The 23,123-nt window shown below is 30.1% G+C and overlaps 2 protein-coding genes and 1 non-coding gene across 8 annotated transcripts; 2 read left to right on the forward strand and 1 right to left on the reverse strand.

Annotated features, from left to right (window-relative positions):
* Window positions 1–3,931: 3,931 nt before the first annotated feature.
* On the reverse strand, window positions 3,932–9,470 carry LOC137814480 (Transducin/WD40 repeat-like superfamily protein). 6 transcript variants are annotated; one of them, XR_016522930.1, is made up of 14 exons: window positions 8,964–9,447; window positions 8,735–8,810; window positions 8,542–8,631; window positions 8,409–8,453; window positions 8,191–8,271; window positions 7,395–7,491; window positions 7,122–7,180; window positions 6,621–6,731; window positions 6,378–6,517; window positions 6,259–6,298; window positions 6,070–6,166; window positions 5,580–5,642; window positions 5,317–5,507; window positions 3,932–4,718 (listed from the first exon to the last, which is right to left on the reverse strand). XR_016522930.1 is itself a non-coding variant. In XM_068617254.2 (13 exons), the coding sequence occupies exons 1-13, from the start codon at window positions 9,380–9,382 to the stop codon at window positions 4,232–4,234; spliced, it is 1,899 nt and encodes a 632-aa protein (XP_068473355.1). In that variant the 5' UTR covers window positions 9,383–9,470; the 3' UTR covers window positions 3,932–4,231. The 6 variants fall into 6 exon arrangements, 5 of the variants coding, with proteins under 5 accessions (XP_068473355.1, XP_090160450.1, XP_090160457.1 ...); XM_068617254.2 differs by lacking the exon at window positions 6,070–6,166 and having other exon boundaries at window positions 8,964–9,470; XM_090304324.1 differs by lacking the exon at window positions 6,070–6,166 and having other exon boundaries at window positions 8,414–8,453; window positions 8,964–9,443.
* A 2,515-nt stretch (window positions 9,471–11,985) lies between these two features.
* CDC25 (Rhodanese/Cell cycle control phosphatase superfamily protein) lies at window positions 11,986–14,503 on the forward strand. Its single transcript, XM_068617255.1, has 3 exons — window positions 11,986–12,207; window positions 12,304–12,442; window positions 14,081–14,503. The coding sequence occupies exons 1-3, from the start codon at window positions 12,095–12,097 to the stop codon at window positions 14,243–14,245; spliced, it is 417 nt and encodes a 138-aa protein (XP_068473356.1). The 5' UTR covers window positions 11,986–12,094; the 3' UTR covers window positions 14,246–14,503.
* A 1,155-nt stretch (window positions 14,504–15,658) lies between these two features.
* On the forward strand, window positions 15,659–15,732 carry TRNAI-AAU (transfer RNA isoleucine (anticodon AAU)). The gene has a single exon. It is a non-coding gene; the product is annotated as a tRNA-Ile (tRNA).
* The last annotated feature ends 7,391 nt before the right edge of the window (window positions 15,733–23,123 follow it).

Genomic DNA, 23,123 nt, shown 5'->3' on the forward strand with positions numbered 1-23,123 from the left:
CTTTTTGGTGCATCTGAAACTTTATTACTACCATGGAAAAGTTTGTTGCATGAAAAAATATAGCATGATTGTGGACCTTTGGTTTCATTGGAAAGCAATTGAAAAGGAAATGGGAATATTTAAAAGAGCATGTAAATCATATGGAAAACTTTTTTATTAATAAACAATTGCATTATAAGTGTTGGGTATTAATAATTGGTTTTAAAATTTCTTAAACAAGCAATGTTTATAGATATTTATATTCAATAATAAGATACTTAAGAGAACATAAAAACCATGCTAAAAATATATTTCATTTTAAAAGTTATTAACATGTCCTTCCGATTTTTAGAATATGTTGTCTCTTTCAACATGTACTTTCTTCACTCTTTTATCTATTGCAATGTATGTTTAGCTTCCCTCTGGTCTTTGCTGAATATGGTAAAATGGACTAAAATTATACCAACTCGTGCTTGCTATATAGAATATAAGACTTAATTCTAAATTTTGAGGACTAATTAAATTTGTATCGTTTTAATAGGTAGAATTCAACCTTATTCCAATTCTAATTAAGTTTGAGTCCTATTTTAGAAGTATAGATTAAATATAAACTTTCATTGAATCTATTATTGTATGCAACAGTAGGTTATAGCAAAGATTAAACTAAACCAAATTGGTCCTGAATTGAACTATACATTACAAACTTAAATTATTTGAAAAAAAAAAACTAAACTGAAATGTTATTTTAAATTATTTTTTTTAAAATAAATTATTCTTAAATTTAACCGATTATTAAGCTGAACTTTCATTTATTATATGGGAAAAATATGTTTTAAAATAGGATATGAAGTAATAATAGTTTAAATAATTCAGATAGTTCTAACACTTCAATAGTAATTCAAAATAGTTTATCTTAATTCCGTTTACTTAAACTGGAATATAATTCAGTTTATTTAAATAAATCATTATAAAATTCAGTTCTCTTAACCTGTTTTTTAAATTTAATTCAATTCACTTTTATAATAATTCAGTTTTATTTAGATATTTTGTCATTCTCTAATTACTTATTCATCTCAAAATAAACCTAACCTAAAATTACTTAATGGATTGTAAAATTTACCTTTAAACTTTAGTATACATTAAATTTGTATAATCTCAAATTATGATTAGTTAGTAAAACCATACAAATTGAGCTTGGAAGTCTAAATTAATTGGGCAGTATTATAGTTTTATTTCAGCTCATCTTAAACCTAGGCAATGAAATTTTAGGTGATTTAGGCAATGGAAGAAGTTTAGGTTGGAAGTGTAGGTGATGAAATTATGGACACAAATTAAATCTAGACAAGGTTCACAACAAACAACAATCAAGTAAGAAAACACAATAACAAGATTAATATGAAATAATTTTTTTTATTAATACTTGTTAACTTTGTTGAAATGTAGGGCTTAATATTTTCACTAGACCTACATCTCATTTCAGAAGCTCAAATGGGATAAGTTTTTTCTCAAATGAATGTGAGAGAACTTATCTTCTTTTTTCTTTCACTTCAAATCTTCTCATCACACCCTCATATGAAAAATCCTACATAATTTTAATGAACTTTGTATTATAAAAAAAGAGTTAGAAAAATACAACTTACTAAAGTTTTAAGTAAAATTAATTTCACAAATGAAGATAATCGAATATAATATTTACAAATGTTCTTACAAAATATAACACTCGCTTCTTTTTTATACAACTAAAAGAATAAGAAAAAAATTTCATGTTTTTCCATCTGTTAAAGTTATAAACATAATTAGTTGGCAAACTTGGATGGTACTAATTGATTTATTCGATAGGATTCAATGAATGAAACAAATACACCAGTTACTGATTCATGAACATAAATCCCAGATTCAGCAAATTCTCTTAAAAAGGTTCTGTTTTGCTCTGATGTCTGCAATTATTAACAATTACTAATTCTATCCATGTGTTGTACGGTGCTTTATACCGTGTGTAGATGTCAGATGAATATTATTATAATAGAATCTGAAACTCGTTTAATTTAAAATATAACCATTATGCGACTTGATTTTGTTGTTTATGGTAATGACATGATCTTGATTTTTTCTACAAAGACAGACATCACGTACTGTGCAATATCTTTATTTACTATCTAATCTTTATAAATATTAGTCTCTGTAAATTAAAATATAATCGTAAATATCTTAATGAGAAATTGCAAGACAATAAAAGTCATAAATTTACAAAAGAGTAGTAATTACAGAGTATTTTTGCTAATGTATGTTTTTTTTTGTTTTTCTGTATTTAAAATTAATGTATGCAATAAATATGTATTTTTCTTTACAGACTACTGATATTGTTCCTATCATGCTTGTGTGATGTGGTTGTCAAAGCAATTCAAGCCATAAACCAATAAATAAAGAATGAAAGAAAAGCAAACATAGAAAATGGTAATCTACATGACAACCTAAAAATTATGAAAATAGAACTCTTCGCCTGAACAACCTAGAATGATTGATGGTTGAAGGTGGTCGAAGTCGATAATAATGCATAAAGCAGAGGGCCATAATGCCAGGATCAAACAAAAAATGGTCGTTGGTGGATAGCTTTTAAACCATTAATGGAGTGACAATGATTGAATGTTTTCCAAAAGCGATATATGGTTAAGCATTGCTTAATGATTGAATCTCTTCTACAGTTCTGTCCTACTAACCCCACCCCATTTCTCTTCATTTGGCATATTTTAAGGATTAGTTATTTGACCGATATGAGATGTTTTATTTGAAAATTTACGTTGATGATATTGGCCAATGCATGCCCACCTACTTGGCAAGAAATTGGAAATAGTAAATTCTTTCATTCTTAACACATTTTAATGTAAAAACTATAATTGAAATTAATTATTTAATCATGCATTCCAATTACATTTAACAATTCAAAATTAATACCTTCCATTTGAGTTAACTTTAATGTAATTAAGTACGGACCTATAATTAGATAAGGACAAGAAAGAAAACCACTTTCTTGGCATCGTGTAGGCTAGGGCATTATGTCCGTTTTTTATCACTTGAGAACATTTAAGGAAAATGTTATTCATTTTTTTGTGGAAAATGGATGTTACTGTGATTTCTACCTTCAATCAAACGTCTTACCAAAACTTCGAAGGTATTATTCATGCATGATTTGAAGAACCAAACGATATTATCAAACATTTCATTATTTCTTCAACGCAAAAAAAAAAAAAAAAAAAAAAAAAAACTTGCAGGAGGAATAGCCCAAGAAAATACTCACAGTATTAGGACATCATAGAAATTACTTTTTTTTATTTGGATTATGCAAACCATTTATCTAAAAACATTGAGTAAATGTATTAAATAGAATAAGGACAATTCTAAATTTTAAATGTAATTTAGTTATGTGAACAACTAATTTAATGTGAAGGCCACATGATGAAATTTTGAATCACAAGTTAGCAAGCAACTAAACAATGATACAAAATACAATCAGAAACTCACAATTAACATAATCACAATTCACAACTTACACATCAAAATTCCAAGCATCAAAATAAGAAAATCTTAATCTTCAAACTCTTTCAAAACTCTTACCTTTCAATCTCACGACAAACCGTGTATACAATAAAGACGCGTGGCAACAACGACAAATTTCGATCTTAAAAAGTTTTCAAGTGAATTGTAGTTTTATATATAAAAAAAAATCAAACTTATTTTCTTTAATTTTCTCTATTTTTATAAAAAAAAAAAAAAACTTATTTTCTAACTAGTTTATACCACCAAAAAACTTATAGCACCCTATAGCTGCAACAAAATATCTCAAACCAATATTTTACAATGTTGCAACAGAAAGTAATCCATATTGCAAACCGCATAACTAATTTTACTCAGAAACTAAAAGTAAAATTTGTAAAATATATGGAGATGAAAAACATAATTAACACAATATTTTTTATTACATCGAAGACCAGTAACTTTTAGTAATCATAGTTAGTAATCATAGTCACAGAATAGCAATATCAACATTAGTACATTACTGCTCTAATACAGAAATTGTTACCAAAAAAAACCTACAGAAAAATGAAGGCTCAGGGCAGAGAAATAACTATTCCAACTACTTAAGGACAGCTAAATTCTAATATAGAATAATTTAGAACAAAAAGATATCAAAGCCAATATCCTTTTTTTTTTCTTGAAAGGATTGTAGTGATAAGAGCAATTGCGAAACATAAAATTACCTTACCGACGAGTGTTTGGAATAGAAAAGCTGCAACGTGTTCTCACTTAAACAACCAAGTATACCGTGGCTAGGTGAGTACCTAAGATCACGGGCCTGAGCGGGCATTTTGAATTGCTGAAGAACTCTAAAAGATGGCAACTCATGCAAGAGCAAATCACATGTAACTTCATCCCAAGATGCAAACAATCTGCTCTGATTCTCTATGTCCATAATTACACATTTTGGTAGTCGAATTTTACTCACATTGGCATATGAGGAACCCACCTTTTGGAAATGATGACCACCCATTCTATTGAACAAGACATGAGTGCCCTGTACTCCTTGTCCAGCACTAAGAGGAGTGGCCAATGGTTGAGATAGAGGCACATCCATGGACATACTGAATATCGGTCTGTAAGAAGCAACAATGTCATCACTGCTAGGGCAATAGGCAAGGGATATGCAGACTCCTTGATTGTCAGTTTCAGGAACCACAAGCGGCCTTCATATTTAAAAAAGGTGAAGTATTAGGAGAGCTATTTACAGCAATAAAAAATAGAGGATGATGACACTCTGTAAATGATTGCTTGTGGAACCAAGTTGAAATTATGCACAAGAAAATAGGAAGATCCATCATATACTATCTTATAAATGCAGGAAAGTATTCCAAAGTCGAGAGCTGATTTAATCAAATTTATAAAAATAATGTAAATTTCCAAAATGCAAAAGAAATACGACTATAACACAAGAAAATAATGTAAAATAATTGACAATACAAGCTAGGGACATAGCATGTATATCAAACAAACTGAAAGATAATAGGAGCAAAAGGAGTAAAGGGAAAGGTACAAAGTTGGACCAAACATTGGAAATGTACAATTCGTAATGTTCGCATACTTTGGAAAACACAACCAATTATACCCAATAGCCCCACATAAATCCAAAAAGAAAATGGGTAAAGCAAGGCGTTTGTCTGTCATGATTGAATGATTGTAGAGTTAACTGGATAGTGCCAACATATCAAAGTTTAGTATAATATTTATAAGGCGATGATAATAAATATACATAAAGCAGCTATCCATAAAATGCAAGCAGCCTACCGTTCTTCAGAATCAATGTTCCACTGACAAAGGCCAAAGGCAGATGCCGATAGGATGGTTTTAACACCAGAAGAAAGACTTGAAGTTTGTGCAAGAGAATTGACGGTATGCACAGGGTTGTTAGTCAAACCAACTAAAGATTTCACGGGGCCTACAGTTTGACGCATGTCAAACACTAAGACAGAACCATTCTGCAGGAAATTAATCTGAAGATTAGAATTTGAAGCTCCCACATCCAATAAATATAAAACCAAATTGCTGACCTGTAGCCCAGCATATATGTTATGCGAATTGTTGAGATCCCACGAACAAGACCATGCAGGATCCTGTACCAGAATTCAAGGTTAAAAAAAACAAAGAGTGACTACTAAACTCTGATGTGAGATAAATTGCAATCTCTGAGCAACAAATTAGTAAATTAGTACACAACACGAAGGTGCATGAAAAACTATTTTAAAAATCTATTTCTATAAGTAGTTGTAGTTTGGAGAATTCCCTCATATATACGTCATTTCCAAGGATTTAGAATCACGGGAACTAAAAAGGGTTGCCTTGCCCTTGTTCTTAGAATCACTGATAATTATTATTTGGTGCCTGAGGTTGGAGAAAAAAAGCTAGACTTTCTGGGATAGCTACTTACAACACTGCATCCTTTATGGGATTCAGTAAATTTTTTTTATCTTCAATATGATGTTCGGTTGATGGTTACTATAAAAGAGTATCTATAGAAAACTTTCAAAAGTGATTGGAAACCTTTAAATAGATAGCTTGCTGTCTTTTCGGGCTCCTTATGGTTCTCGGTTACTTAATTCAAGGAGGATAACAAGTTAACTATTCAAGCAATACCAATCTGAAAAACCACAAAGCATAGCAATTATACACTATTGCCAACAGCTTTATTGCTACTAGTTTACCAAATGAAAATATTGAATCACACTTCACCTGTAGATCATAATTGATAACAAGATTGCCACTGTCCAAGCTGTAGCACAGGAAAATACACCAATTAACCAAAGTTTACTATGTCAGATACAATGAATTAGTATTTAATGCAACTATACCTGAGCACTGATAGTTTCTTTCCTAATGAAGAAAAGAGAGCCAGACTACTATTAGAAGGAGAAATATGCAGGTCTTTAACACCAAATGTATCAGAAGGCAGCAAGATATCTTGCGTCTCAAATGGAGACAACAAGCTCATCTACAAAGCCAAGTTTCCATGAAGGTTAAATCGAAATCCTTCTTTGCATAAGAGAAACGAAAGCCACACACAATACACAAATACTCAAATTGAAGAATCTTACTTTAGTTAGCAAGTGCATTCCACCTACTTCCTTTGGCTTTTGTGCGATTAATAAAATTTGATTAGAGATGTCCATATCAAAAACGCGCCCACCATCCAGATGAAACTCTTTCTAAAACAGGTAAACACTAGGTAAATAAAATTCAAGTCATCAACACAAGATAAAAAAATTCTAACAAAATAAGCCTATTATGAGAGGAAATGTGATTAACACGTAACCTCTTTATGGTTCCACATACTCCCAGCCTACCATCCTAAACTTTTTCTTTTAAATCACTTAACCTCCTTGATGTTTGGTTTAAAGGGAACTGCCAATTGAAAAAATTCCATTGAAGTTCTAGGTTTCATAGCCACAGCTTTAACCATGCATATAGTATTTTTCACTTTAAAACAAACTTTGGGGGCTAATACGAAAAAGTTTAGGAGGTAAATTGAGAAAGGGTGAGACTAAAAGAGAATAAAGTGTAATATTCCAAAGTGGCGAAATGATAAAATGGCATACCTGCAATTCAAAATTACAAATGGATCCCTTTCCACAGTACTTTGGGCCGATGTTGTGCTCTACAAGTTACATTCAGTTAAAGTTGATATGACCAAGACCACAAATTAGCAGGGAAAAAAACTTGAGCTATCAGTGAAACCAGCAGCAACTTTTTCTTGAAAAGAGTTTGTTGTTTTAGAAAGGAAGTGGGAGTGGGTGCTGGGTGAGCAAAAGGAGACAACTTTTATTAGGCAAAGATCAGTCATCTCATCTGAACGCTGAAAGAATTATTACCAGATTCACTTCTCCACTGAGAGTTTCCATTGCCACTTATCGATGCAGATTGCCTGCTCTGCATACCTAGTAGCAGCTGCTCCAAATAAGTGTTTCTCTACACGCCAAATGTACATAATAGTTTAAACCATGCATACAAAGATCCAAAAGGATCGAAAAGGGTTTTATGATTCGGACCAAATCTTTAAACCAGTTCACACTGCATAAATTTATGTCCCCTATGCTCCAATTTTCAACATCATATTGTTGAAACTAAGAAAATGGTTTTTAATGCAACAAGGTTCCTGTTACAAACTAAAAATTGAAATGAGAAGATAGAATTTAATGGAATAGGGTGAGAAGAACAATGAATAGGAGAGCAAATTACCCTCCAAGGTTTCCCCTTCACTAAGAGAAATTAATGATCAATACAATGACAACAAAGCTCCCTCTCTCCTATTCCCTCTTCCCCTATTAATATCCTAACTATTAACTAACTCCCCCGTTTCCTTATATCCTAATAGGCTCAGACAAAGTAACCAAAAAGTGAAAGATGTTAAATTACTGGTTATAAAGGAAGAAAATAGGAAAACCAAAACAGCAGGAGTGTTAATGGTCTAATAAAGTGGGGGACTACGGGTAGATGATGCAACCGTGTGGCAAACATGACATGACATCCACATATATTTCATATAAATAAAATATTCAGGTAATAAGAGTGTCTCCAACCATAGTCTGTAAAAGATTTTCAAATTTGGAAAACTGCAGATTTACCGACAAATTGATTGTATATTCTATAGTAATGCATAAGAGATACCTCTGTAAGACTCTGAACTTCAACATGCAAGGCGGCTTCTCGATACTTCCATCCATCTTCTTTCTTGCACCAATCACTGGCCTACGAACATATTTGATAGATATATTGTTTTAACCAAGAATATAGCTTCATATTCCAGCATAATAAAAGTTCATAAACCACACAAAGCCAGGAAGTAAAAATAGCATGTAAAAAAATATTGCATAGCATCCTACTACCTTACTTTCAAGGGCAGCACATTTGGCCTCAAGTGACTGAATTCTCTGCCAACAGAGAAAAAGTAATCAATCAGGTAAACCATCTTAAAAGTTTTTTTTTTCACATAGAATACGCACAAAAACATGGCCCAACCTTCTGAGACTCTTCCTCGACGGCAACTACTCGGGAAGCAAAGAGTTTCCTCACGTCCTTCAACTTACATTTCCTATTACATTGTGGACACTGGGACGAAAAAACACACAAAAGATAAATGTCAAGCAACTTTTGGTTGCACAAATTTCAGAAAGCACCTCTCAAGTCTCAACCAAACACAGTGAGTATTTACCTTGCTGGAATTTTTGCGCTGTTGAAACCATTTTTTGATGCAAGACATGCCATATATGTGTCCACAAGGAAGACAACTGAACTCATGCCCCCAAAAATTCAAAAAAATCACCACAATGTTCGCAAATATTCAACAATTTCACCACGACAAACACGTCGAATTAAGAAACAGTCATTGTGAGTGCATGTGTGTGAGAGTATAATTTAGGGCAAAGGAAATGCGGTTGCACCAGATATGATGTTCGCCGTTATTGGTCCAAACATCCATGCAAATAGGGCAAAAGAGACCATCAATGTCGGTGTGGACGTTTCCTTGGCTACCGTTGCTGCTCCCAATCGCGAAGGAACAGGAAGTCTCGCCTCCTTCGTACCTGCGGCGTTTATTTCCTTCCTCTTCAACGCAATCCTGTGATTCGTCGGGGATAACGATTAAGTTATTGGATGAAACGATACGAGGAGTGTCGTGCGAAGCCCTAGGGGAGGCCACACCGGGAACGTACTCTTCGTCTTCTTCGTCTTCGTCTTCGTCTTCGCCTGCGTCGTCGGTGTCTTCATCGTCGGTGAATACGTAATGTGCGGGTCCTCGTATGAGTGGTCGCGTTGCGATTAGGTTTTCGTCGTGGTCCGTGAATTCAAACGGAGACGCCATTACGAGAGAAGAGAGGCTAAGCGAGTTCGGAGAGTGGCTTCAAACCATCAACGTTTACTTCTCTAAATAAACCATTTCTTTAAGTCTTGAATGTAATTTTTGTTTCTTTATTTTCTTTAACATATCATTTTGGATTTTCTATTTAAAAATTAAATTTATTAAAATATATACAAATTTAATATTTTTACAATTTTATTATTTTTATGAATAATTAACTTAAAAATGATGCATATATAAAAATATATAATTTTGTAGAAATATATTAAAAAATTATATATTTCTTATTTAAAATGAAAAAAAAATTATTAAATAAATAAATAAGATATGACTCACCAGATCTTAACATGAATAGTGATTTACACATTATTTAGATAAAAAAAAGTTAATATACTGCAAAAAAGATGTCTCTTCCATGGCTACTAACAGTTTATAAGCAGTTTTATATTAGTTTATTGGAATATACATTTATTCCCCACAGAAAGAGATGCCTCTTCCATGGCTACTAACAATTTATAAGCAGTTTTATATTAATTTATTGGAATATACATTTATTCCCCACAGAAAGAGATGCCTCTTCATGGCTACTAACAATTTATAAGCAGTTTTATATTAATTTATTGGAATATACATTTATTCCCCACAAGTTATCTTGAATATGACTCACCAGATCTTAACATGAATAATAATTTACACATTATTTAGATTAAAAAAAGTTAATATACTGCAAAAGAGATGCCTCTTCCATGGTTACTAACAATTTATAAGCAGTTTTATATTAATTTATTGGAATATACATTTATTCCCCACAAGTTGTAGAGTGACATTATTAAATTGATTCCAGCGCAAAAAAAAAAAAAACGCCACTCAGCAGTAATTTTGTACCTTGCATTTCAATAAGTTACTTTTTAATTTCCTAATAAATTGTAGATTTTATTTTTAAATTATTACTGAGAACTTTAAACGCGAGTTAAAACTGCTATGTGATAAAAATGGATAAAATGAATAATATATATATATATATATATAAAAATATAGGTAATATTTTTACTTTCTATATGAATTCTTTAGATCTTCTTTAAATAATACAACACTTCCATTTTTAAATATAACCACGTGGAATCTTGTTCTTGTTAGGGAGATGGGACCTAGAAAACTATTGAAGTCTTTTTCTCCTTCCTGTCAGGTTGATCAGGCCCCGGTCAGGTTGATTAGGTCTCAGCCTCGCCCATACCGGTACAAATCTATTCCACATTTATTTTTTAATGTGCTAATGCTTTACGTATTTGGAGTTGGGTTCGACACATTTTTCTCACTTATCATTTCTCTAATAAGGATGATCTTCTTTCTTTTATTAAGAGTGATGGTAGTTCATTGGTTAAATTGGTTAAGCTAGCTGTGATAACTTTTTCTATTTGGATAATATGGTGTATGAGGAATTATGCTAGTTTTTAGGATAAGATTGAGGTTTCTATAGCTATTTTGATTATTAAATATTTGACTTATATATTGGGTAATTTGTCTAAAGTTTCAATGAAGAATGATATGTTCGATTTTTCAATGTGATCAAGTTTTTTTGTATTAACCCTTGTATTGATAAAGTTCTACGTCCTTTTCTTGTTAGGTGGAAGTTTCCTTCACCAGGATCGGTTAAAATTAACACTGATGGGGCTGCTAGGGGTTATTCAGGTCTTGCTGCTTGTGGAAGTATTTTTCGTGGGAGTATTGGGGAGTTTATTGGAGTTTTCTCTGCGTTTTTTGACGTTAAAACTGCTTTAGTTGCTAAATTTTATGGAGTTATACATGCTTTGGAGGAAGCTCAAAAATTGAGACTTACTAATGTCTGGCTGGAATGTGACTCTGTCTTGGTTTGTGTTGCGTTTACTATTAGGACAAATGTTTCTTGGATGCTTCGATGAAATATTTGTCTTAATTATTATGGAAAAATCAGGTTTAGGGTTACTCATATTTTTTGTGAAGGGAATGCGTGTGCTGATAAATTGACTAATTTATGATTTATTCATAGAGAATCCTTTCATTGGTATAATAGACTTCCATGTAGTTTGTTTTTAGAATTCTTTATTAATAGGTATAGTCTACCTATATATCGTTTTTGTTAATATATGGATTTTGATCTAGTCTCCCATATTTTTGTATTTTTTTTAATAATATTTTTTTTCATGTGATGACAAATGATTTATGTTACTTGAAGTGTCAGATGTCAAGTAGCATAGTAATACATAACATGAAATTTTTTTATAAAAAAAATAGTAACTAAAAAATAACATCATAACTAATTTTTTAGATGTAATAAATTATGCTAAATATTAAAAAAAACATAAATTAATGTCTCAGTATAAGAACTTAAAAATTTTAAAAAATAAAACTATACCAACTTAAAATCCAAGCGAAAATATTTATATAATTTTATTACTTGAAAGATTATTTCACGGAGAAGGTAATATTGAGATTAACCACTTTTTTTTTTTTTTTTGCGCTTGTTAATTTGAGAAGAGGTAAAAGATTAAACCATTAATAACTGTGTTGGGTTGTTTGTTATTTTTTTTCATTCAATTCAACTTTAACATTAATTTAACTCTTTTACTATCTTCTTGGAAAGTAATACAGAATTAGTTTTTCAGACAAACCCTAAAAAAATGAAAGATGTGGAAATTGAATTGGTTGGTGCGTGTCGAAATTTGAGTTAAATTAGAAATGAGAAGAGTGGGGAGTCGATACGAGATAATGGCTCGCGGTATATCGTACATTACGGGCACACAGCTTCTCTCTCTCAGAAGCCATCCAAGCATCGCCATCGTCGATGTCAGGTACCATTGTCACTGCTTTACTCTCTGCTAATTGCTTCATCTTCTCTGCAATTGATGACTCTGTTGAAAACTCATTATTTACTCGTTATTGTGAAGGGACGATGAGAGGGGTTACGACGGACACATATCAGGCTCTCTTCATTACGCAAGCGATACTTTCTCAGATAACGTATCAAACCTCGTTCAGGCTGTTAAAGGCAAAGACACCGTCGTCTTCCACTGCGCTCTAAGCCAGGTTCTTTTTTCTTAAAATATTTATTATACATGTGTTTTCTGCCTTTTCGATCTGTGTTATTCCAATTCCGATCCTTGTGTCCATTGAGTGTATTAGTGTGATGACGTGACTGTGAAATTTTTAGGAGTCTGATTTTTTTTTTCTTTTTGATTTAGCATAGGAGTTGAATTTTGCTCAAGTTAGGTAGGGCAATTAACTGTAGATGCGTCAAACCCAAAGGGCTCTTTCTTGTGCGAGGAGTGTGTAAAGCCTTAATGGATCGTGCGTCTAACAATCTTAAACTTCTGGGAAAGTTGGTTTTGTGAGACGTTTTATTGCATTGATCATGTGCTGAACATTGTCATCTGTCATAATTTAGCCCAAACCTGATGTTTTGACAGTCATGATGTGAGGGAAATTTTTTCTCAGTGGGAAGTTCGGAGGTGGTGGAATATGGCTGTCATTATCTCATGGCAGTGTTTTTCCCTGCTTTTCACTGGTTCTCTCTACACACAAATCATGACGATATGAATTTCTGTAGTGTGCATCTCCGATCAGTGGGAGGCATTGTTCTTCATTTTGGAGTTTGTTTTGTCAGGTTTGTAACTGCTGTGTCCTTAAATGTCAACTTGTATTTTAGATGGCTTTGCAATCCTTAGTTTATAAGTGAATGCTCTTATTATATGGTCAATAAACGCGGTCAAATATATGTTAGGGACCAAGGTCCGTGCATGGATCAGTTGATAGATGACATGAAGGATTTGGCCCAGAGTACGGAAAGTGTATTCCAAGAAAAAGAAGAAATATTAGAAATTTGGTTAGTTAGTCATTTATAATAGTAGATAGTAGTTGTTAGTAGTTAGTGGAAATTGTTGAGGGATCTCTGAGCAAATAAAAATAGCTGTAAACAGAAGAGGGGGAGAAAAACTTTTGCAAGGCAGAGAGACCATCTCCAAAGGACCTCTTGGCTCTGATTCTTTGTAATGGTTGTTGATAGGGTTAGTGAATGATACTCCTCTCTTCTTTCAATTCTTTTGGGTTTGTGTCAATATTCTGTTCTTTTCGTTTTGTTGGTTGGTTCCTGTTTCCTAACAAAGTAGTTTGATGCAAAATAAGTGTTTAAAATAGGAAAGGGAGTTGGCTAAAAGAAATCCAATATCGAGTAAGGCAACAGTTTGAGATGAAAAACCTGCAGCTATTTGAGGGGATAAAATCCCCTTTCTTAGAAAGAAAAATAAGGAATCGAATTTGACAATATTGTCTTTTGACTCCATGCCAAAGTGTGACATTGAATATTCTGTAACTGAATCATTCTCTCAGGATGATCTTTTCATTTAGAATTGCAATCCACATGATTGATTGATCAGCTTCTTATAAGCATATGCTGATTTACTCGGATATTTAACTTTTGTTTCAAAGCAAATTCTTCATTTCAGTAGGTTCCGAGTTACAATAGATAAGCCAGGCATTACCTTTTTATATATAACTTTGTAGTTACATCGTAAAAACTAAAAATGAAACTTGACATATCAGAAACAAGTTTCTTCAGATCATAGAATTTGACAATTTTTTTTGCAAGGGGACGTTCTTCCTATACCCTTTTTATATAATACTAGAATGTTTCTCTCTAGACTGAAAGTGTCGCAAGCTATTTTGCAGGTTCGTGGCCCAACTTGTGCTAGGAGGCTTGTCAATTATCTTGAGGAGAACAAGGAAGAAACTGGGATAAAGAACATTATGGTGTTGGAACGTGGCTTCAATGGGTGGGAAGCTTCTGGTAGACCAGTTTGCCGCTGCACTAATATTCCTTGCAAAGGAGAGTGAGAGCCTTAATCAAAGACGTTTTTGCGTGGAATCAAGGAGGCATATGATATTTCTTGTGATATATGTGCACGCATTTGTATACAAAATGTCAAAAATAGTCGGATGACCACTATGATTACATCATTATATCTTTGGAAAACCCTATAAATCATAGGTAAACTGAATACCATGTTTCTGTTTTGTCCACTAGTTAATGTGTAACTAAATCCTTCGATGGAAATTGTTAAGAATAACAAAGGTACTCCTTTTCTTTCTGAACTTCCTTAATGCATTGCATAACATAATTTGATCAATGACTGAGGGATTCTGCTTTGGCAAGTTTCATGAACTAGTCGTAGGGAAGACTCTGGAGTTCCGTGAAACTCAATTAAAGTTGTCCGTAACAACTTCGCTAAAAATCCCAAGGTTGTGGCGTTGTGGCACAACAAATTTAACCTTCGACATGATTCATAATTTTGCTTGTGTTCCACGTGACTGAAGAAAAAGGAATTCTCAGAACTACCTATAATCCTAAGCTACTTTTGTTACCTCTTGAAATACCTCTCACTATCGTCAAGATTAAGTTTGCAAAACGATATTATTAGTTATGCTATAAATTGCATAAGTTTTGTTTTTTGGAACGATATCGATAGGAACGAATCCGATATTGTTTGTTTTTTGGAATGAAAGCCATCAAAATCCTTAACATCCTCATCCTCCTTTGATGGTCCTTGTCTCATGCTATCTTGGAGGTGCTAATGAAATTATTGTCTGTAATGCTGATACACAAAACGAAAATCCAAGCGACCTAAACAAGCTGTAAAACATATTCCAAGAGTCATTATGGTCATATATGATTTATCATAGCTTATATCTGATCTTTATCGTGATCGAAATAAATTTTCATAGATGTTGCAGCGGCAGAAATAACAAGTTGAACGTGTTTGCTGTTGGGGCGCATAAAAGCCGTAATATGTAAGAACAAACAAAACTGTTTTTACATTGGAAGCTCGAATCTTAGGACCCATTTTTTGATCTTCTTCTCAGTATTTCACGCAATGATTTAATGCAATTGTTTCCTCCCTGTTTTTTTTACTGATTTTTTTTTTTAGAATTAGATATGTCATACAAGATTGTTTGGTATGCAACACTTACTCTAGAAATTTTAAAGTTTTTCCATCCGAAAATGTCCAGGAACATCTTGCAGTATCCCTTGCGTTATGGCTGACAATACGTGTTTGGCTTTTGAACCAAGTTAATTTATAAATGGGGTATTTCATCATCAAAGATATTTTAATGTTTGGTTCTATACTTTTTAATTAATATGGTGATCGATTGAGTTTTGTATGCCGCAAATACGTTTGCCCCTCCATGAATTTGTTCAGATTACAATGTAAACAGATTTATAAAAACAAGTTTCTGATAATATCACATGGCCTATTAGCTCAGCTGGTTAGAGCGTCGTGCTAATAACGCGAAGGTCGCAGGTTCGAGACCTGCATGGGCCAAATTTTTTTAAGTTCAGAGCCCTTATCTGATTTTCCACACCATAAATTTTATATTTTTTAACTTTTTTACAGAAAAATATTTTTAGAATATAAGAACTTACGAGGGTGGCACCATAATATATGGAGGTGCAGGAAGAAGCGGCAACTTCTTGAAGGCCTAAAGGTGCTAACAAATAAATAAAGTAATATAGGGTCAAATGATGAGGTTACTATACTCACCACAAACACTATGAGTGCACTGCATAACTTTATAAATTAACATTAGATTAAGTTTTTGTTCTTGATTGCTTTACTTGGCTACTAAGGAACATTGAGATTCTAGAAACATTGAAGTTAGTAGCGGCGCAAATTATCAGATTTCATATTTGATTGTTTATTTAGTATCTGACATCTTATCTGCATGAAGTCAATATTATATACAATTATTTATTCTGTATCCTACATTCTGCACCAACTCAGGCTTTGTTTAATACATGTTTGATTTTTATTTTGAATTATTCATTATCTCCACCAGCTTCAACATTTATAAAGTCACCATTGTTATTACAAGTCAAACAAAAATTGTTGAAATGTATCACATACATGTGCTACAAACACAGCTAACAATGCTGTAAATTAATTACTTTACTTTAATAAAATAATAAATAACACATGCATAGATTACATAAGAATCTATTAGAATATTATTGAACCATAAACTATCTTATTTTACGTTAACAATGTATACACGTTTAAATTTATCCTTTTTTATACTGTTATTAAGATTCCACACATGAATAGGATTCAACCTTTTGATTATATGTTTTCCACTTTCCAGAAAGAAAGGTTTTGAAAATTGTCAAATTTCGGGGCTGGTGCTTATGTTTGTCCTAAAGTTTGAATATGGAAATATCATAATAATAGGGTGCAAGAAACATAAAACAGACACTAAGAAAATGAATTGAAAAAAGTGATATCCTTGGTTCTTCCCAGAAAATAATTTACTCAGACCGAACAATTTGACTGAAACAGCTTGAAAGAAGAGACAACCAACCGTAAAGATCACGTTACATTAGATACTAGATACTGTCTGTCACTGAATTTGGCAGCAAAAAGAAACGAGGGAAAATAAAATATGTAGAATAATGGGAAAGTTCTGGCATATACCATAGAACATGTTTTAAGAGAGACACTCACCATCACATATGAGAATATATTGAAAAAAACTCAGTATTTTTAAATAATATAAAAATAAGTTAAATATATTTTTCATTATAAAATTAGTTTTTTTTCTAATATAAATTTTAAACTTTCTAAATATTTGTAATAAATAAACTATTAAAAGGAATTGTTATAAGCATTTATTTAACATAAAAAACTAATTTTCAACATAAATTAAATTATAATTTTATAAAATGAATCACATGAAACAGCATCAAGTATTTTTTTTTTTATCTATTTACACTGAAAATTCATTTATTATTTAAAAAGTTAACAAAAAAATCATTTTAATAATTTTTTTATTAAAAAATTTAAAATATTAATATTAATTTCACATTAAATTACACACGAAACATATTTAATCATATAAAATTTAAGTATATAAGTTGGGATGATTTTCATGTTAAAAGTTTTATATTATATATGCTTTTATCTCATATAATTTGTATATCTTTAAGTATTCATATTTCCTACGTTCATTCACACTGATTGAAATCCTTGCCTTATTTTATTTTATTCATATGTATAGTTTAGGGATGCTACTTTTCCTTAGGAGAAAATCTATTTATATAAATTATATATTACTGTTATATAAATATAATTTCTCTCTACATATAGTATAATTAATGCAATCAATATAGATAGAGTTTCTTTAGAGTTAAAATTATTTATTGTAAGTGGACTAAAATGGAGCATGAAGACGACAAAGCATGTTATTTCTGGTAAGTTTCTTTTGAAAGAGAAAGTGGACAGATACTTTGTGCCCTTATCCACAGTAGATACATACGACATTGATCACACAGAAGAATCTATTCTTTTTTTTTTGGTACCTAATAGAATCTACTATTAATAATTATTTAATTTATTGTATACTTTTCCTACTTCAATAATATCATATTTTATTATTCATATGGTACACTAGTTAATAGTGGTTCAAATAGTTGGACTTTATGTTAAATTTTATTTAAAGTTGATGTTGATGGAATGGTAGCACAAAATTGTCTACATACAATGGTGGAGGGACTAAAGTTAAAAAAAAAAAGCTAAATACAATGTTTTTTAAAGTACTATTTTTGTAAGTCATTTTAGTAATACTATTTAAATATAAAACATTATTGAGTGATTTCTTCTAATTTATTAGTTTCTTTTCATTTTGATTGCGACGGTAAAAATCAAATATAAGAAGATGTTTATCATTCACTACTTTTTCTATATTTTAACCCCGTTCTCTCTATATAAAAAAACAATTAAGTGCATTAAATCATACGAACATTTTAATGTTTTTTTCTTATAAAACAATAAATACATGTTATAAAAATGAAAAAAATTAATTAAAGTTAAATATCTAGAAAAAAATATATTTAAATAAAGTAAAAGTAATTAAATTTGTTTAGATTTTAAAATAATAAAAGATATTTTATTTATTTATAGATGAGAATGGAAATAATAGATACTTAGAATCTTAATAAGGTTGAACTCTAACCCCATTAACTCCATATTATATACTTTCATTGCACTTTATTGCTTTTCTCCAATTATTTTTCCACTAAGCAACCACTTGAGTGAGAGTTTTATATTTTTTAAATTCTTTTTTCTTCTATCCTTCGTAAGTTATTTATGAATTAATAATCTCAAGTGGAGTCAAAATATTTTAGTAATTTCAACCTACAGTGTATCAATTCTAATTTTAACTGGTGTTTTATCAGTTCTAATCTCCAAAATAAAATGCAACCTTTTCAACAGTAAAAACCATGATATAAATAGTAATTTATATAATTTTAATAAGTTCGAGAGTTTGATAGGAGGAGTAACTTATATGATGAAAAATATCTTAAAAATTATCATTTAAACTATAAGAAGACAAAATAAATATAAAATTTTTCTTAAAAAGTAAGAAGTATAACTGTCAATATAAATGGATGGTTTCAAAAAGTTTGCAAAACATATTAGAAAGTAAAAAAAAAAATGTGATATAAATTAAATTCAACTATATTTTTCCTAAGTCAAACCGGTTTATAAGATTATAAACCGTTTCTTAACATAATATTTGTATGAAAGAAAATACCATGTTGAGATTGTTATTAAGGTATATTGATTTGTGTTTGTGAATGAGATGATCCTTACTCTAATGATATAATAGAATATAGAATTACATAAAGTTATTCAATTGGTGGTGAGAGTCAAAGGAAATCACATTAGAATTTTCAAACCTCAGACTCAACCTCACACTTTCAACTCATTACATACATCATTTAACACATCAATGCACCATTCAATCACATCATATTTTAAATTTTCTAAACAATCCAAATATATCTCAAAATTTACTTAAACACATAACTAAGTTCCACATATATATGCACTCTAAATCAATCATCATCTAAAATCAAACAAACATTTCTAATCAAACATCTCATTTAAGTAATTCAATAAAATATTCAAAAACAGTTAAACTCATTTATATTATCATTTAAACACTTTCAACAACTTATTCACCTTTAAATCAATATAAAATATTCAAAATCAACCATTTTAGACAATATATTACTTCACTCTTCAAACGAGACAATCCTGCAAGAAAAATCTGGAATTAGTGACCACATCACCTCCCAATCCAGATCTTCTAACCTAGGGTTCTATTGAAAAGAATAAGACTAGTTTCCCTTACTTGAACTTGAGTTGAGGCTCCTTAAGAACTCCAAACTACCAAAAGCTCGTGGGTAGCAGAGTCTTGATTAAAAATCTAACTATATCACTATGACTCTGAAGTATTTGTTCTGCGGAGTCTAATGGCGTACTCTGATAGTCCAACGGATGAGCGAAGAGTTTAAAATCTTAGAGAGAAAGCAAAAGAAAAAATGAGTTTTTAGATAGATGATGGTTATTTTTTAAAATAAACCTAAATAACTGAATTTTTATTTATATATTTTTTAAATTTAATAATAAAATATTATTTTACTCTAAAACTATTTTTCTTGTTCATTATGAGTTTTAAAACCTCTTTTCTGAATAATATCTCTGCTTCCATTTTCTATCTCTTCTCTAACGCTATAAAATTACGTAAACCAAAAATAAATTTAAATCATTGGTATACAAATAACTTTTATGATGCTGAAAAATACAAATATAACAAGGAAATGGAGTGATTTAAAATTGTATGTTTTGTATGCCTTGAAAAAAATACAATACTTTTTGTTGAAGGGAAGAAGAAGGAAAAGAAAGATAGTATATTCTTTTTAGAAGGGCATATAAAATCTAGCCTCATGATTGTGTCTTCCTTTTTGTAGAAGAAACAAAACGTGGAAATTTGGAAATGTGAGTGTAATTGCTCTAAGACCCAAAACAATAAAATAAATAATAATAATAATAATAATAATAATAATTTTAACTTAATCCATGAAATAAATAGTATTTATCTATGGGACCCAATGTCACACTCCCTCTCCCACCACATCCCACCAAGTCAAGGGAGCTTATTTAGTTTAACTTAGTTGTACTTTTTTTATAAAATAATTTTAGTGACTTTGTTATAAATAATGATCTTTAAATATTTTTTAATCATAGTCAAATAATTAAAACTGTTATTGTTTCTTACAAATTAACTTTGAAATTTTCTTATTCCACCCTTTTATAATTTAAATTTATTCATTATGTATGTTTTAATTAATACTTTAAAGGACGTAGTTGTTTTGTCGGATTTCTTTTGATTCCACTTAATTGGAAAGAAAGGGAAAGCCCTCCATGCAGCAAGTTGTCTCCACTGGCAGCCTCTTAGATAAATAATAAATAAATAAATAAAATAAACAGCAAAAAGAGGAGTTTGACTAAAGGAAAAAGTTTGACAAATAAAAAATTATATTCAAAATCTAGAAAGTGAAAGTAAACAGAAAAAATAAGAAATATAAAAATAATAAGTTCATAAAATAAATCGAGCACTTGCATATATTTCTAAAACGTGATGTCATGCCTCAACGTAGCTATGACGATGTTGGTGCATCCTGATTAGTGAGTCCACAATTTCAACTTTCCTCTTTTCTTTTATGTTTTCTTTGGATTTCAACTTTACTTTTTTTTTTTTTTATGTTTTTTTTGGATTGAGAAGGAATTTATGAGTATTAGAGAGGATGTGTGAGAATTTGTCAAATTGTTTGGATTAATTGATGATAGTGTGAATTTGTGAGGATGGTTTATCATAAATTTACAAATTTATTCTTGTTGCTAACATATATTTAAATAATGAATTATAATTTTTTTAGGAATTAAATGTTTTTAATATGTAATATTCATAATTATTTATATTTTTTAATAAAAAATTGAAAAATATAATAAAATTTATTTTTGTGTTAAATTGAAATAAATTTATTAAATACATTTAAATTTATGAAAATAATATTTATTATTATATTCATTTATTAATTTATATAACTATATATTGTTGATATTATAATTTTATTTTTTTATTTTTTATTTATTTTTATTATTTATAATTATATGTTGTTATTAATGATGTAATTAAATATTTTTAAAATTATAAATAATAAATAAATTTATATAGTATTTAATTTTGTATATTATAATAAAATACATGCATAAGGATATTTTGATAAAATACAATAATCTTACATAATCCGACAAATATCTTCATTTTGTGAAGAATGAAAAAATCCATTTACCCTATTCTCCATCTACTCTTCCACCCTCAAAACCCTTGAAACAAATACAAAAAGTACCTTCTCCCCTCCCTCATGGAAATAAACACACCATAATGTCTCGTTCAAAATAATGAAGATTAATTAGCTAAAAAGGATTTTAGAGAATATAATAAAAAATATTAGAATTTATTTTTAATATTTAATTTTTTTAAATAAGATCATAATATTTGTAGGATCATTATTTAGGAAATGGTGTTTTTAGTAGAGGTGTGAAAATGAATTTGATCCGTTTTTACTGGATTTGATTTGATTTTATATTTTACGGGTTAATAGGTTATTTTGATTATTTTAAAATGATAAAAAAAGTTTAGAAAAAATAAGAAACTTTCAAAAGAAATTTTAAGAAAAATATAATTTATACCAATAAAAACAATTTAATTTCAGATATATAAGTTATAATAAGTTATTGTAGAGGGTGTAACAGTATCATTTTTGTTCCAACTTATTTTTGGGAACATTTTAAACCCGCTTGCATAAAAGTCACGTTTCTGAAGTTGGTTTGTTGGAGAAGACACGTGATGTGACTTCTTTTGTTTAATGTTAAAAAATATTTTTATATTCTAACGCTTTCTGCGCGTGCACGAGATGGCTCCTTCCAACTCCGCACACCCTTGCAACTTCCCACCATTTTATGAAACTACCAGGAACCCACGTCTTTTCTCTTTTTATTACTCAATTAGTTTTTAATACAAAATTTCAAGAAGATAATCAAATTTTAAATAATTTTAGTAAAGGTAATGATATTTTAACGTCACACACAATAAAACACATTCATTCTACATATCAATAAATTATTATTTTAATTATATTCATTTTATTTTTTAATTTAAAATATTATTTTATTATTATAATTGGATGTCAATTGTATTGTTTAAGAAAAAAACTTTTCCTTCTAGTAAGTGTAATATACAGCTCATAAAGAAAAGGTTTTTAAATAAAGTACGAACATACTATTGCCAAGAAATACTAAATAAAACTAAGAAATATCATTCTTTACAAAAACTCTTATCATGAAGTACCACTTTTCAACAAGTATCAATTTTATTAAGAAGTATCAAGTAATTACTAAACAAAGATGCAAAAGTATCAATATATAGTCGAGAAGCACGAAACTTAATGAGAAGTTAATCAATAGTTAAAAGTATTAGATAAGGTTAAGAAACAACAGTCTTATCGAGAGAAATATTAAATAATAGTTAGAAGTTTCAGGTAAATAAAGTATCATTCTTATGGAGAAATACAAATTAAAACTGAGAAATACCAATACAATACCTAAAACACCTCAACAGATTCATAAAATGTGTACGTAATCCAAAAACAATGATAAGTAAACAACGACTAAATTAATAACTAAATTGAAGATTAAAAATAATATAAACTCCTCTCTCCCAAACATGTTCGATAAAGATTCATTAAAAATAAAACAAATAGATAACCACATGCAAGATATTAAATATCGAAGACATTAAATATGAATAT

Source organism: Phaseolus vulgaris, chromosome 1 (assembly GCF_051622355.1).
Source record: "Phaseolus vulgaris cultivar YP4 chromosome 1, ASM5162235v1, whole genome shotgun sequence".
Classification (NCBI taxonomy): domain Eukaryota; kingdom Viridiplantae; phylum Streptophyta; class Magnoliopsida; order Fabales; family Fabaceae; genus Phaseolus; species Phaseolus vulgaris.